Source organism: Amia ocellicauda, chromosome 16 (genome assembly GCF_036373705.1).
Source record: "Amia ocellicauda isolate fAmiCal2 chromosome 16, fAmiCal2.hap1, whole genome shotgun sequence".
NCBI classification, from domain to species: domain Eukaryota; kingdom Metazoa; phylum Chordata; class Actinopteri; order Amiiformes; family Amiidae; genus Amia; species Amia ocellicauda.
Genome location: NC_089865.1, coordinates 7366094 through 7382979, shown reverse-complemented (window position 1 = coordinate 7382979; position 16886 = coordinate 7366094). Strand labels below are relative to the sequence as shown.

The 16886-nt window shown below is 36.6% G+C and overlaps 1 protein-coding gene across 3 annotated transcripts in view; it reads right to left on the bottom strand.

Moving 5' to 3' along the window:
- Window positions 1-2496: 2496 nt before the first annotated feature.
- Window positions 2497-16886, bottom strand: part of zeb2b (zinc finger E-box binding homeobox 2b) — a 78211-nt gene continuing 63821 nt past the window's right edge. For 2 of the 3 annotated variants that reach the window (XM_066687920.1, XM_066687919.1), the window contains 6 exons: window positions 15330-15512; window positions 14401-14615; window positions 11107-11215; window positions 8678-10656; window positions 7085-7265; window positions 2497-4809 (listed from right to left, as the gene is read on the bottom strand). In XM_066687920.1, coding sequence (XP_066544017.1) covers window positions 4235-4809; window positions 7085-7265; window positions 8678-10656; window positions 11107-11215; window positions 14401-14615; window positions 15330-15512 — 3242 coding nt within the window. In that variant the 3' untranslated portion in view covers window positions 2497-4234. The remainder of the gene's footprint in view (window positions 4810-7084; window positions 7266-8677; window positions 10657-11106; window positions 11216-14400; window positions 14616-15329; window positions 15513-16886) is intronic. The other variant, XM_066687921.1, reaches the window with a different exon arrangement.

The window sequence follows — 16886 nt, the reverse complement described above, 5'->3', positions numbered from 1 at the left end:
ACAAGTGTACCACCTGCTCTGACTCTCTTTCTGTCATGGCCAGACTGAACAGCTGGCTTCTCTTCTAACGCTCTGATTGGCTAATCCCTACTGGTCACTTGTGCTTTTCCTCCCTGTCTGTCATTGAACTTTCTCTCAATTAGTGCCAGGTTAGTGCTTCTTTCATAGGAATTGCCCTTCATGTGCCCTAAGAATAATATGAGTAACATATGGGGATATGTAAATAATGTAATGGGGTCAAAAGTCTGCTCAACACCCAAGAACAACACTACTTAGAAGATGCTGTATTTTACAGTATAGCATACCTTGCATAACTTTAATTAATATCCATTCAAACAATTAATATTAGAAATGCAAGACTGACCCAGTAATATTCCACACAAAATGTATAAACGTGGCCAAATATTTGTTGGCTCATGTGCTCTCCTTTTAGGATATTATTTAATGTTTTGATATAATGATACATGTAAGCCACTTCCTACTCATGTACTGATTTAAATTAAAATGTTTTGTAAAAAAATGTTTGCCTAGGAAATATTTAACAAGAAAAATGAAACCTTATTTATCTATTCATAGAGGGTGGTATTTTTATGCAAGATATTTTATGAATGATATTGATCTCCACTTAAAAACATAAATGTCTGCTATGGCTAGGTCAATCCCCAGACACATACCCCACGGAGGACATATGGGCTACCCTTGACCGATCCCTGTGAAAGCATCTGAGTAAACCCATGTCTCAGGATTCCCTCACAGAGATTATGTCAGTAATAGCTAGCAATCTCATCCATACATTGTGTAAGAGAATTGCTACCTTGTATGTGACAAAAGAGCACCAAGCCGTATTAACCCCAGTCATATATTACCATTACTTTGAAATGTTCCAGAACAAACAAGTTTTCTTCCAGAATTTGATGTCTATTTAGTTGATTTCTATAAAGTTTACACACCTGTCTTAATTTGTTTCAGTCAACGGGAATCTTAAGTTTTCTCCCGGCTTAATCAGTGTTTCACATACGTCTGACTATATGTAGCATTTGATTGAAACCTCATCATTATAGATCAACACATTGGGGCTGAGTCTACAAAACTTAGGGATTTTATTTCCACACCCTACTTCATATAAACATGCTTAAACATAATTAGAATTCTACTGATAATCATTTAAGATCTCCCCATTTATCTGAAAAAAACGTAAAAATAAATAAATAAGTTAATAATTATGGTTAGGTTTCAAATGGCTTTAGGATCAATATAAAAACTGAAATATGCAAAGCACGTTCTATATTTGGCATTGCACAACCTTTTCCCTTTTAATCTTAGCCTTTTGATGTTATATTTAATCTGCATGTGCAATGTGAACATTTAATGGCTATAAGCATCTTAAGATATAAAGTTGGCTTGTTTAAAAAGGTGCATATAGTTTAACCTTACAATGTCCTTGTGTTCCACCAGGGATTTGTTTGTTTGTTTTGTTCTAATCTAATGGTGTCTTCATATCATATTTAAAATACATTATTCATAGAAATACAATTGTATTTAAGGATAAGGATGCCCTCAAATTTGCTTAATTTCTATCAATCACTCTATCTATCTGTTATTAATTTAAAAGTATGGTGGTGATGTATGTTTATGTGTAGAATTTTAGAACTAAAACTTACCTGCTAATTTTGTACAAATGGAGAAAAAGAAAACATCCATGGCGGGTTTAATGATCACATCAAGTTATAATCCAATACATGATAAATTATTATCAATTAATTATTGATCAACTACTTGGATCATAACAATATTTATTATTATTATTACATTATGTACTTTACACTAATAGTCTATGTTAAGACTTGTTTGTTTGTGACAATTGGGTTTGGTGGAATGAGACATTTTGTAACACCGGTTCTCTTGGAGCAATCACCTTCTATCAAATGCTGAATTTTGAAAAATATAATTGTCGAAAAAGAAGCACTATGGTTAAAAATATATTTTTTCAGCCTTTTCAAAAATACTGTTAGGCTTCCAATTTAGTATTAGCATTATATCTTAAAATTGTTGTCTAATTTTATGAAGCAATGGAGTACTTTGCAACATATACACCTCACATGATAAAGTAAACATTCAACAGGTCAAGGAAGCATGATCTTACAATTAAAAAATATAAACAGTTAACAGGTGGAATTTCTTTTCAGAACCTAGTTTATTCTGCACTATATTCCACCTGTAACTGGACAGGAATTAAATTAATGTGTTAGTTTCCCAGGGATGATTAATGTCTATGTGACGTCTTTACAATTTAAATATTTACTTTGATGTTCCCATGTGAAAAAAGGTCTCTTTGTGTAATATAAAAATAAGTACCATACGCTTCAAAGACATTTACATTTAGCATAATGCATTTTATAACTATTGTGCTCACAATGTGAAATATTTTCAATTATATCCAGATAACTGTTTATTCTTTTAAAAAACCACTGTAAAAGCAGTGGACACCTGACAAACTTTAATGTTAAAAGGTCCTTTTTATTGGTTTTGCAGAAGGAAAACCCGGAAAGGCAAGTTTGTGAAGTCTGGACATACTGGATTAAAGACAGACATTTCTAAATTTGTAAAATGATTTTGTGAAATCCTTATAGTACTTGTTGGTGTGAAAAAAGGTCTTCTGTCAGTCAATATCAATAAGTCAATAAGAAGTAAGGGAGCTTTTTTTTTAATTTGGCTACTTTTATTCGAGCATGGTCATTTCCAAGAGAAATTACAAATTAAAAATTCAATAATACTTTTACAAAGACATTTCAGGAAAGATTTTATCTGTCATGGTATCATACATTGTATTTTAACAGTCCCTCTTCATTTTTAGCTAAAAAACAAGATGAAGAAAGTGGAATTTTTTTTTTCAGTCGAAAATACAGTGTTTTCACAAGATCGTATCAAAAGTTCCCAAATTTGGAATTTCCAGTAATTGGAAAGTAAAAGAAACAAAAAAATTAAAATAATAAAATTGAAAATTCGCTTTTCACAATTAATGTTTCAAAACACAATAAATGCTCTCTTTACGTAAAATTTGCCCCAATGATCAACGCCATGTTCCTTTTTACTAAAATATATCTATATATTGAAGAACTATAATACTGTACACTACAGTATGAAATAAATAAAATTAGGAAATATAAAATGAGCCACATAAATAAAATGTTATTTAACCTAAAAATAAAATGAATGCAATTTGTTGTTGCAAAAAAAAAAAAAGAAGAGGAAAAAAAAAGAGGTTTGGTGTAATACTGACAAAAGTTAATGAAAAATAATAAAAAGTACAGAAAATTGCACAAACATATGTAAACTAAGGAACTGCTGCCTATTTTTCTAATACTGACATGGGTGCTTCAAAGAACAAGGTGAACTATTTCTTAATACTGAAGCTGGTGCAAAGGTAACAAACATTACCTTCCTTTACACTATACAAGGATGGCACTTGCAGAAACACACAGATTAAAAGGTTTGCATATAAGGCTTTTTCTTATAAAAAACCACCTTACAAAGGCTTTCTCCTTCAATTCTCACTCTCTTTTCCCGTCTTTTATTCTTCATACATTTTTCCTTCATTTCAAGGTTCCTTTAAGACTTCAATATCTTAAAATCACACAGGTATCAGTTAAGTTCCTTCACATAAAGAAAGTCTGAGGCCTAAAACTGTGTGGTTAGTTGGCCTGACAACAGGGCAAAAACTATAGACAACACATTAAGTGATAGATAATTCATAATACTGATGAACTGTAGTGCGGGCACTACTGCTTTTTAACACTGTATAAATATACATAGGCAATATTTTTTTTAATTATTATTATTATTTCTGTAGTGATTATATAAGCGGAGTGCAATTTGTACAAGTTACTAGTTTGTGCTATAAATACTATGAAACACAGGGTTTTAGGATGTTAGCACCACACATTTTTTAGGCCTTAATACTGTACAATTTTTAAAATGTTTTTTTTTTCTATTTTTTCTTTTTTTTCTTTTTTTTGCATAATGCAGCTTCTTAACAACCCCCCCCAACTCAAATTCATAACACCGTCTCTGTCGGCAGAATTGTCCCCCTCTTCTCAAGTCCAACAACACAAGCTTCCTGGAAGCATCAGGCACGTGCATGTACAGCTGAACACAGCAGTGTGTTTGTTTAAATCAAGCAGGTAACAATACTACTGGAAAAAAAAACATAGGAAGCTTAGAATGCAGTAGTTTATTACATGCCATCTTCCATATTGTCCTCCTCATGATCTGATTTGGTTTCTGTTTTCCCATCCACCGAACTATCGTCCATCGAGTGGTCTCCGTTCTCCTCCTCGTCTCTTAACGTGTCTGGATCCGTGTCCATGCTTTTATTTTCACTTTCTTCTTCCTCCTCCTCGAACTCCTCGTCCTGCCTTCCTATCTTTACGTAACCCCCTTCCACCTCTTTCTCTCGCTCTCTCAAACCCTCGCTGCCATCCCTCAGCATACCATCTCGCTCCTCAGAATCGGAGTAGCCCTGAGGAGTGATGCTCTGCAAGTATGCCCGGTTCATCAGTAGCTCCGTTGGCTCCAGGTGCCCCTTTTCCCGAGCCTCCCTCTCTGCTGCCTCTCTCTCCTCTGCCTCTCGTTTGCAGTAGGAGTAGCGGTGGTTCATGTGCTGCGAGTAGGACCCTGAGTGTGAAAAGCGCTTGCCACACTTGTCACACTGATATGGCTTCTCGCCTGAGTGCAGTCGCGAATGTTCAATAAGGTGGTGCTTGTGTTTAAATGCTTTCTTACAAATTTGACACTGATGTGGTCGTTTACCTATGGAGACAAAAATGGGAAAAAAGCAAAACAAAACGTAAGAACAATTGTTTTACAGGCACAGCACGTATTATGTGAATTAATACTTTATGTTAAGAGGAAAAACAAGACAAAAAAGATAAATAAACACACAAAAAGCATGCAACTAACACAAAAAGAGGGTATTATAAAACAAAAATAAAAACAAAAACACATATTTCATCTTCATATGAAAAAAACAAACAAAACAAAAAAAACAGGTGTTCAAATCCTAGCACTTAAATTCTTAAATATATAACTTCAGAGAAACACACTGGACATTTGTGCTTGCATCAGCTCATACACATATTCCCTCCTGGCCTTGAAGTCAGGAGGAATTAATTACAAACACTTATTTTAGGCGTGAATGCCGTAACTTAAGGATTTAACACAAATGAACCATTAAAACAAACAAACAAAAAAAGCTGTCGAACGAAAATTAAACAGATGAATTCAAGTTAGTTCTACTGAAGCATAATTTGCACAGCAGCATTTTTTTAAATGATGACACATAGTAATTAAAAAAAAACTAGAACTTTAAATTGTCTCATTTTTAGTTCGGGAATTCCCGCTCAATCAAAGTTCACCGCACGTGATGAGATATTTAGAATTCATCGGAGTGCAACTTGTAGCCAAAGAATTTCGCATTGATGGAGTGTTATTTCACTACATCATAGTTACAAAATACCGTTCGACATAAAAAGCACTGGTTGCAATGGCACCGGTTCTGCTCAAGCGCATATCTGAATTGGGATTGTAAGCCAGTCGGATTTACTACTGCTCAGCATTTCCGGAAATACAGCAGTCTATTTAACACAAATCACAGAACAGAGTTTCTTCTTTGGCATTTCAATCAGCTAGTGATAGCTCTTGGAAGCTAGTACCCTTGCCAAGCACACACACATCTGGCCAATTCCTGGCCGCAAATAGCCCTGGAATGCCTTCGACACCTTCCATAGCTGCCATACTTGAAGCGTAGTTCAAAAATAGACAAGACAGCAAATTATTTTCTTTGCGATGGTATGGGCATATAATAGAGGCATGCAAAAGATGATGCAACTGAATGAAAGAGATAAACCAACGGAGGGTCTAGGCATTATAACAGCGCATCAGAATTTGTCTTAAACCCAAATAACCTTCCTTGACATTGAATGATGAATTAGAATTTTTTTTAAAGTTGTGTGAGTTCCACCTTGCTCACTTTTTAGCACTAATATGTGATCTTTGAAGGCTTTCACTTCAAGTTCAGTAGAGTAAGAGTAATATTTAAAATACACATACAAAAAATGAAATAAATACAAAATAATGTCAAGAAGGAACTGCATCAACACCCTACATTTAAGCAGAGTATATTTGTGCCCCCCATGATATAAGCTTTCTGATGTATATAACTACACATTATACAAGTACACACTGAACAAAAATGTGTGTATGTAAAACAGGTGGTCACATCATTATAACGTGTGTTTCCCAGGACCAGGTAAAAAAAGCTGGCATCCCATATAGGTTGTAGCCTTCAGGATGGGGGGAAACACAGATACCTTTGTCTTAGAAAGCCTCTACTGTTGGTGCATGCCAAGCAGGAGCAACCAATGCATAGTTAATGGCCCTCACTCACTTTCCAGGATGACAAATCTTTCATCCATGGTCTTTAATTTAAATGGATGTAAAATAAATCCTTAAACGATCTGAGAGTTCTTTAAATGCATTTCCAGGCAAACTCCAGATCAATCAGCAAAAATCCTGCCACATCAAACCACCTTAAAAAAACCACTTACACGAACCAACTAGGTTTTTATTACCTTGTAATCCTATGACAAGTAAATGTAAAATTTGAAATACACCAATATATCTTTCATTTATTTATTTTTTGGCATTGGAAAGACAGTTTTCAACATTCCTAATTAAATATATACATAAATAAATAATTGTATAATTCATTGGTATTTGCATATATTATACAATCTGAGCAAGCAGAGATAAATATCACGTCGGTAACATACACTGCTAAAGAAAGGTTCTCGTTTAAAAATAACAGTATTTCGGAAATATTTCCTTCAAAGAAAAATCTGATTATGCCTGTCAATAGAAAAGAAACATGTTATGGTTTTGGACTGAAGTGAAAATAAATACGACTGTGCATTTGCAAAAGAAAAAAAACAAAACAAAAAGAAAACAAAACAAAATAAAATAAGGGTTTAGTAACACAAAACATAAAAAGGCATCAGGTAAAATAAGTGTCTAGAACAGTATATACCTGTGTGCTCATATTTGTGTCTTAGGAGGGAACTGCTCTTCTGGAATGTTTTGTCGCACAAGTCACACGCGTACATACCACTTTCTGTCTTCTTAATCTTCTTCCGGGACAGACAGGAGTCTGAGTCTGTCATGTCATCCAGGCCTGACATATAATCTGTTGTTCCATCAAGCAGCTCCCCCTATAAAATAACCAGATTTTAAAATCCACACCTGTCACCTAAATATAGACGCCTTCTGCTGTTCCATTCAGAATCTAAATAGACTTATTGTAACCTATTAACGAACTTGAGACATCTCAGACATGTGATGTTTTCTTTTAATTATGGTCTAGCCTAATCTAAATTAGGAGTCTCGAAAACAAAATCTGTGTCAAGAAAATGGTCACGTGGACACGGGCTGGGATGTAAAATAATGCTTTTGTGAATAATAATAATAATAATAATAATAATAATAATAATAATAATAATAATAATAATAATAATATGCATACAGAGTCTTACCAATGAGCCCTGACTCTGAAAATCATTAAATAGTTCTGTATTCCATATATTTGCATTCAAATTCTGTTTAATTTTATACTTGAAAGAGTGTTAATTCTATATTTATCTGTTCCTCTTTCACAGGAAGATTAACCCGATAGGCTAACTAAAATTAATGGGAAAAATATTATTACATTAGAAGGTCATAATAATAAGCGAAAGACTTTGCGGGGCATATTGCCACAGTCTTCTAATTTCTAACTCATAATGATTAAATCAAGAGGTGCACTAAATGACCAAAACTGAGCAGCACCAGTGCCCTCATTAGGACTGGCTGCTCTGGCCTGACAATGATTGTGAGGACGTTGCTACACTGGTTTTAGGAACAGAGCACTATCATTTTGCAATCAATTTGAGCTAAATGCCTGTAGCTGTATTTTTTATATCTAATTTAATAACTTAGAATAGGAAACATTATTAATACTTTTTATCAAAATGGTTCCTTCTATGTTAAACAGCCTTCAGCATTCAGCGGTAATGAACATGGAGCTGTGCATTATTAATCTGCATGTTAAAACTCATTTTGGCTTTTCCCAAAAACATGTGCCAAAGACATTAGTCAGTCAGCTCGGCATCTCAGCGTGCGAGCACACCTTCACTTTTACACAGACATTACATTTCACTCACACAGAGTTTTCACTAATTAATACCTGAGAAAAATCAAATTGGCCGAAACACATTTAGAAGGAGGGCAGATGTACTGTTAAAATGCAAGAGCTATAACAGCTGGCATTGCGATGCTGTTTGCACTTTTGTGCAGAGACAATACACTCCAGTGTCTGGCAACACCTGAATCGCACATTATAACCTCTAAAACACTCATTATATGGTGATACCTCTAATGAAGCATACAGAGGAATTAAAACATTCTACATCTATACAACAGCTGTTTATCTATTCTGCTTTGCTGGTTTCGTGTGCTGCAGGTGAGCGCTGCTTTTCTTGTGCGAATCCAACCATTTGAGAGCAGAGTAGCTCTTAATTAGCTGCAGGATGCACAAATCAGTTCAGGGAACTCGACACACTGTGTGAAGCACACTCCGCTTATTTACCTGGAAACCTTGTTTCCGCTGGTACTTTCGCCTTTGCTGCATTTCGGCAAAGGTAGCTGCTCCTGTTGCATAAGTGTAGGCCATGTGTGGTAGGAAGCTCATTTGATCCAGTCCTGGGTATGGCCTCAGCCCCGGGATGCTTGCCTGAACTGGTGGCATGAATGTGGCCGGGGGAAATGCGCTCTGTGGCGGAAGCGATGTGTACAAAGGTTTGGCACCAAATGGGTTAATACTAAACATTTGATTAGTTTTGTCAAGGTTGTTGTTAGAGCCACAGAATTCTTTCTTAAGATAGGCCAAGTTCAAAGGCTCCTCTGCATGCTCAGATGGAGAAGAAACACTGTTGTGGTCAACGTTAATACTGTTAGGTTTAGGTTTGCTTTTTACAGTTAAAATATTTTTAGGTTCCTTCATTTGTTTTGGCAAAGACAAGTCCAAGGGCTCCGCTTGGAGATCTTCTGAAGTGAAGCTATTTGGAGTGTATGAGCTACTGTGGGAGTTTTTAGAAGATGTTGAGGAAAGATTTAAAGGGGAAGGAGTATTGCTCCTTGAGTGGTCCATTTTTTCTACATTTTGTTTGCCACCAGTAAACTGGGATTGTTTTGTAAGCCTGAGAGGAGTGTCACAATTATTAACATTGTTATGAAGTTCTGCAATGGATGGGGAAGTAATGCGGTCTACAGGCTTCATCAAAGATACTGGAGACCTTGCTGGCATTGAGTCTTTAGTGGGAGTGTTGGTGGCAGCCAGCGCCACCTCCGAATTGTTCCGTTCCAGTGGTGGAGTTCTGGAATTGCCATATTGGTAGACTTTTCGTTGCTCAAACCATTCTTTCACAAATTCCTGAGGGAGGCCAACAGCAATGGAAATCTTCAGTAGTTCCTCTGAATTAGGTTCCATGTTCATGGCAAAATATGCTTTAAGCACAGACATGTGGTCCTTGTAAGGGTTGATGGGACTTGTCACTCCTTTCTCAGAGAGCATGGAGGAGAGCAAGAACGCTTGTTTCTCCCCAAAAACCCCTGGTTTGTTCGGAGTCATGTTCTCATTGGGTTGTAGGACTGCCTTTATCTCCTCGTTCATTTTACACAGGTAGCGTTCATGCTGATGTAGAGGAATTGGACCTTGAAAGGCTTCCTTGCAGTATTGACAAGAGAAGGGTGTAAACAGAATATTGTTGTCATGCATCTTATCTTCAGTACCTAGATCTAATATGTGGTTTGATTTCTCCTTTTTAATATTGCTAATTTGTCTCTTTGAGTCCGTGGTCAAGCTCTGGAGGCAAGCTTTGGCTTCATTGACCTTTTCTAGTGTGTAGTCAATAATACTTTTAGTGGCACCATTGTGGCTGACAACTGGAAGACCAACAGGCGGAGCACCAGGGGACGTTACTCCTTGTCCTTGTTCATCATTTTGAACCCCGAGTTCCTTCATATAACTCTTAAGCTTTGAGATCTCATCGGGTTTGCAGTCCATTTTCTGCCTGCATACAGTGTTGTCAACAATTTGGAGGACTTTCTGCACTTCGCTCAAATTGCTTCCTATGGCAGAAAAGCCCAGAAGTTGCGAATCCATCCCTAAGTGTTGCATTGGACTTTGAGATGAAGCGTGGACTCCCAGTGGACTGACGGCCCCCATCCCCCCATTCATGAAGGGTCCGGGCCCACCGAATCCGTGAGAGGACATCATGAGCTTATAGTCATTGAAATCTAGTGGTTCTGTTTTGATTTTCAGAAGGCCTGCCTGATCTGGTAAGCTAAGTGGCTTGCCGTTCTCCAGCTTATGTCTGAGTTGTGTGATGGCCGTGTTGGTGGGAGATGAGGATGCTGACGTTGGCGAGGAGCCTGTTTTGATACTGCCCCGCATCCTTCCGTTCACCGCAATCAAGCCAATGCACTTCTTGCTACTGATGTGCGAGCTATAGGAGCCAGAATGAGAGAAGCGCTTCTTGCAGTTCGGGCACTCATATGGCTTTTCACCTGCAAAGAGAGAGAAAAAATATGTATTTATTGATGTATTTGACATAACATGTTATTAATTAAATGTGTTAAAATAGTAAAAGAAAAGTTCCATTATTATTATCATTATTAATAATAGTAATACTGCAATCGATGCTGCTATTTTTAGCAGTTTTTATTTTGATCCTCAACAGCAGTAATATAATAATAACTTAAACAGAAATTAGATACTCAGCTTCATGAGAATTAGGCTAAAACATACTAATTTTAGGAAATTCCTTTATTTTAGTATGCTTGTGTACAACACATTATGTGACTGAGCACTGGGTGTACTACAAAGTAAGTGTGAGTCATTCATTGACAGTGGGGGAAAAGAGCTAATCGATTCTGTAAGTCCTATGAACTTCAGAACAATCTTAAATCAAGGTAATGAATATTCAAAGGGAGTGCATAAGCACCCTTGCCACCCACCACTGTGAATCCGCAGGTGTTCCTTCAGATGGTGTTTGTATTTGAAGGCCTTGCCACATTCTGTGCATTTGAACTTGCGATTGCCAGCTCCCTGGTTCAGCAGTTGGTGCTGTAGAAGAGAAGGTATTTACATGAGCTTTACACAAACATTTCAGAGAAAGAGTTCAGTAAACAATCACAATCAACTGCTGCAGACAAGCCAAATGGCTTGCGTTACTACAAACCATCTTGCCTTTCTACTTCCAACACCAATGAAACAGTACAAGTGAGGAAATGATAACAGAGTGAATCACATACCTTTTAATTTCCTGGCTAGCAAATGAGGGAAACATGTCTTTAGAATTTGGCAAGGAGAAAATAAATAAATAAATGGCCCCTTTTAAGAGTTTCCCTTTTCTAAAATTTCATTAGAACTAGCAATCTGATCTACCTTTTATTAATTTTGGAGCAATCTCGGAAATTACATTTTGGTTAATATGAAAACCCACACTATTAACTATGACCCCAGGTAAAATAACAGGGTCAGGCCGGAATAAAATAAAATGTATTTGAGCTAAGTGTAAAATCTTTTAATGAACTTGTAAAATAAATGTATAATACGGTTTAAACTACAAACAGTGCTTCGGCACATTTCAATAGTATACGATGTAGGCTGAAGTATTGTTCAGAGAACCAAATTCTGCATCCCAATTTGCAATTTAAATGAGCTGTAAGCTGAAATTAAGGAAATAATAATAATAATAATATGCACCCGCCAAATTATTTAAGGTGGGAGGTGAGCATGTTAAACGGTTAGGAAACACAAAGATCTTTTTGCAAAGAAACAGCCCCAGATACAAGCTAACAACTGCTGGGGTGTGCTGACTCTTCCCACATTCCTGGTGAGACAGATGGTGTTACACAGGACACAGGGAGGTTTGTTCAAACAGCAGCAACCTTCAAAGATCAAGCAGAAGCCGGCCCGCCAAGCGCCAATGAGGGACCACCGCTCATATGTTGCTGAGTTGCATAAACAAACAGCAACAGCTGCTTTGTCTCCCCCCATTTCCCTCAGAGGACCACTGTAAACTTTAGTTGTGCCACTGTTAATATGATACAATCATTTTCATTTACTAATTGTAAATGCCAGAAGCAAATGAGGGGATTTTTCAATGCCGAATCTGCTCTCCATAACTCAGCCGTGTAAAGGGATGTTACGTGTGCAGAAGATGTAGCTTAATATTTATAATTGTCTTGGTAACAATGAAACCAGGTTTGTATGTATGCATCCTCTTATTTAGGTATTTATTTTCCAGGATGTATATTTGTATAAAATGTATAAAGGTTTGCAATTTATTAAATGCTTAATAAGTATTTTCTTTTTCTGTACAATGGAAGCGCTTGGATGCCGATGGTTTTGTATTGCTGCTGAACTCTGCTCTCCACAGACAAGCTTCTTTGCCGTTCAAGTCATTGCCGTAACCATGAAAATACTCAGTATTAATTGCTTTATGTTTTGAAATGCTCTGCATGCCACTAGTTGTTTGACTGCACTATATCCCATCGAGCAAATGTGAATGCTTCAGAGAGCGGCACTGAAGAACACAGTGTTGGACACAGGTCAAGTGAAGTGTCTCCCCAATGGTGAACGGTATCAAATAACACAAAACAAATGATATAAAACCTGTGGATGCACTTGGCATTGTACCCAGTGTCTGAACCTTCTACACAGAAACCTGGGCAAGTGCTAGACAGCGAAATGACAGCAATGGAAAGAGTTCAATTATATAATTTAACCGGAACAGGTTGGATACTCCAACAGAATAAATTCAATGAGAATTAACTAATATAAGTGACTGGAACTGACCAGATTTATATTTTTTACATCACAATGCAGTGTTTATTTAGTTAAGTGATTAAATGATTGAAATAGCTGAACATCAACTAAAGTTTGGATATGTAGTATCATTTATGTATGGATACAAAAACAGATATTAGAAAATTAAAAAAACTAAATGATGACGTTAGTTTTTTACATAATATTTAATCTGGCACAAGACACATATGGCCTTTGCAAATGTATTAGGATACATAATTATGATAACAGAAAACCCTGAGAATATGTTTTTTTCTGAGAAATTCCTAAACCATGAGACTGTCACACATATCATCACATGAATAGTGTCAAGAAGCCTTGCTTGCTGTTTACCAAGACTAGAAGATATGGATTACCCATTTGCCTTAAGTAATAGCAAACCAATGTCACACAAAATAATGGAAAATTGTCAGAATAGTCAAGTTATGGATAGTCTAATTATATACGGATAAGTTAAGTAGACCACACCTGCAATTAGCATAACATAGTCTGCTAAAAGAAAAACAGTCTCAAACATTACATATAATATATAGCCATCACAACATGATAACTTTTGAATTCATGTCTATCAAACTATCACTAACAGACATTAAAGTCACAAGTCAGGTGCACACTTCTTTTTTGGGGTCATTTTCAATAGTATTTATTTAATATAATTTGTAATAAATGTATAATTTTGTATATTAAAAATATATTTGTAGGCAAAATTATCCATGGAGTTTGGGAGTAGTCATGTCTGTAGAACAGGAACAGCTCAGTCATTTTTTTTTGTAGGCTGAGCATGAGAAGGGACAGTTTCCATTCTTAATGTTAATAATTTCAGGCAATTTTGAATTATTAGGTGAGATATATTTATCATTTCAGGGAATAAATGGCTTTACATATTATGATATTTACTCAAATATATGTCTGATACATCACAGTTCTCAAAAATGTAATCTGCTCTGCTTTAGGGCCCCTGTTCTTACAGAAAGCTCATAATCATAACAGTTGTGATCCTAACAGAGTTTGATGGCTTAAGAAGTAGTCTAATGTGCCGAAATGTCTTGAGCCTCTGCATTTAAGAAAGTACATCTAATAAATGGGAATGCATAATAAAGTATAGTTAAGAAGAAGCTGTTGTAGTCTGATTTTAAGGAACATAAAAGCTTAAACTAAAGTGAAGTTAAAGAGCAGATAAAATTTCTAAATTGGAAATTAACACAATCATTCGATCGTGAACATAAGACTGCTAAATCATATCAGAGAAGGCCATCAAAAAACCATTTAGGCCTCAATTAAAGCTATTACCATTAAAAGATCTGCATCTTCAAAATGCCATGAAAAATTAATAATGATTGCCAATCAAAATGATATCTTTTCTCCAAGGGGTTATTGCACATTAGAAAAAAAAAACTATAAAAAAAAAGGCAAAGAAAAAAAAGGCCCATGATCCTCACCTGATCTCTCCCTGGCTTGTGTGTGGCCATATGTCGTTCAAGCTGGGTACGGTAAGCAAACGTGTAGTTGCACAGGGGGCAGGCGAAGTTTTCCTCGTTCTTCTCGTGGCGGTACTTGATGTGCTCCTTGAGTGATGTCAAGCGCTTGTAGCCCCGGTCGCAGTAGGGGCAGGTCAGCAGTTGGGCAAAAGCATCTGGAGTTCCAGGTGGTAGGTCTACATTGAATAGATGGAGAGGGGGCGGGGGATAGAGAGCAGGCCAAAAGGTCAGTGAATCAATGGCAGCTAATGGGCGTGCTGCCCGGAATGGTATGGGAGGTATCTCTGCAATCTGCTCTGTAGAGTGCCATCATCTCAAGCTGGCATCCATGCCCCCCCCCCCCGACACACATACCCAGGACAAGTCAGTACAAATCGGCCAGTCGGTGTCAGCAAAATCAATTAAGCATCCCGTTCGTTTCGGTTGTAAAAATGATGTGTGTGTGACTGAAAACCAGCTTCAATCAGAGCATTCTTTTATTCAGATTTGACCTCTTTACAAAATGACAATTCTACCTTTCCATATCCAGGTCAATACTTCATTCAAGTGCATCACAATTTAAGTAACACAATCTGCCATCACTGAAATAATTGCAAGACATGATCGTTAACAAACAAACGCACACTTTTTTAACCCACTTTCCAAAATGTCTTTAATCCATTAACTGACTGCAATTGTATACCTTTATTAAAATGTCAGAAATCTTGGCTAAAACATGCACATATATACATTGTTTGCTATGAGTTTGAGGTGCACGCTCTGATTTCAGGCCTCAACAGCTGTTCTTGGAGTCTGAAGGTAAACACTGAGGCATTTGGTGAATTCATAATGGCAACAGCTGCCTGGGTCACTGAGAGCCGGCTGCTGTATATGTGCTTTCAAATTCTTACCATTTTCTTCCTGTCCGTTGGCCTCCGGTGTACCAAGGCGGGATAGTTCCTCGGGGGCTTCTGGGTAAATAATGGCTGTGTCACCTCGCTGCAGGTACTCAGCAATACTGACCACATGGCTCTCTCCTTCATTCCGTTTGGCAAAAAACTCCTCGAATTCTGAAGTGCATTCAACATTCTTAACTGGGAAGAGAAAAAGAGATTTCCGTTCATGAGAAATGTGCTGTTACTGCGAGACATTGGAAACATGTTGCTACAAGTGACTCTAAATGTGATGAAGAAAACCAAGAAAACCATTAAGGTAGTAGTTTGGGAAGTATACATCTAAGTTACTGTGTGATCTTGTCAGATAATGGCCACTAAAATAAGAAATATGAGTTAATCTTCGGAAAGTACCATCTTGAACGCTGGAAAAGCTTTTAAAGATAAACCTTTTACTTTAAACATATTACCAGTTACACTACAAATGTTTATGTGAAAATCAAATTTGCTGAGGTTGCCAATTTCAGTTCTTATTCCCCTCATTATAGTTTTAAATTAACTGAAATTTGATTATGATGCCTAAATTATGAATCTTAAAGATTATCTATAGAGACCGACATTTATTAAATCAAGGTCTTCTATTTGAGTGCTTGTGAAACACATTTTTGCATTCTACTTCCTTAGAATATTTTCTTTTTATGCTTGGGTTTTAACAAATAATAATCCGAAAAAGTCCCTCGCCTGCGACAATCTGGGGAAGTGTCTAACATATCCTACACAAATACTGCTTAAGAAATGCTGTCACAATCAAAAACTTTAAAAATTAAAACAGAAACTCTAAATAACTCAAGACACAAATTCTGTCTTGGAATGTTTTCTTCAGTTCAGCTCTTGAGGGAACTCAGTGCTGCAAAATAGAGATAGCTGTCCCTAATCGCAAACACAGCTAATAAAAAACCACAACCTGCATTAGCCAGGAAATGACAGGTCCTCATTGGTACACACTGATTACAGGCCAAAAACTGTCTGTCCTGCCAACCTGCCAAGTTTTACTTCTGTTTTCCACTGTATGGTACAATTGTGTTTTTTGTTTTCCCTTTACCTTCTTTGCATGCATTTCAACTTAGCTAAATCATTTGGCAAGGGAAGAAAACGTACTTTCAGTCACCACCTTTAAATTAGCTTGCCTCAACTACCAAAGGTAAACTCAGTGTACTGTAGTTTATCGTGTTGTAAACATTTTATGTTCCAATTTGTAAAAGGTCAAGGTAGTGGATTGTGTCATTGTCAGAAATCGTTTGAAAATGTCAAACTGTCAATGGATCTTTTAAATTGTACAGTACAACATTAAAACTGCGCCACAGGATACACAGTGTTCTAATTAAAGATCTACACCTATATTACTGATACAAAATCATTGTGTAGTTTGAAAATAAAACATAAGCTAGTTGGTAGATATTTGTAATATTAAGGTCTGCCTATCTAAATAATAACAAATACATATTGTAAAATCTAATTTAACCTTGAGGTGATCACTAGATTAATTATCTACAGTTTTTCGCTGTGGAAATTTCA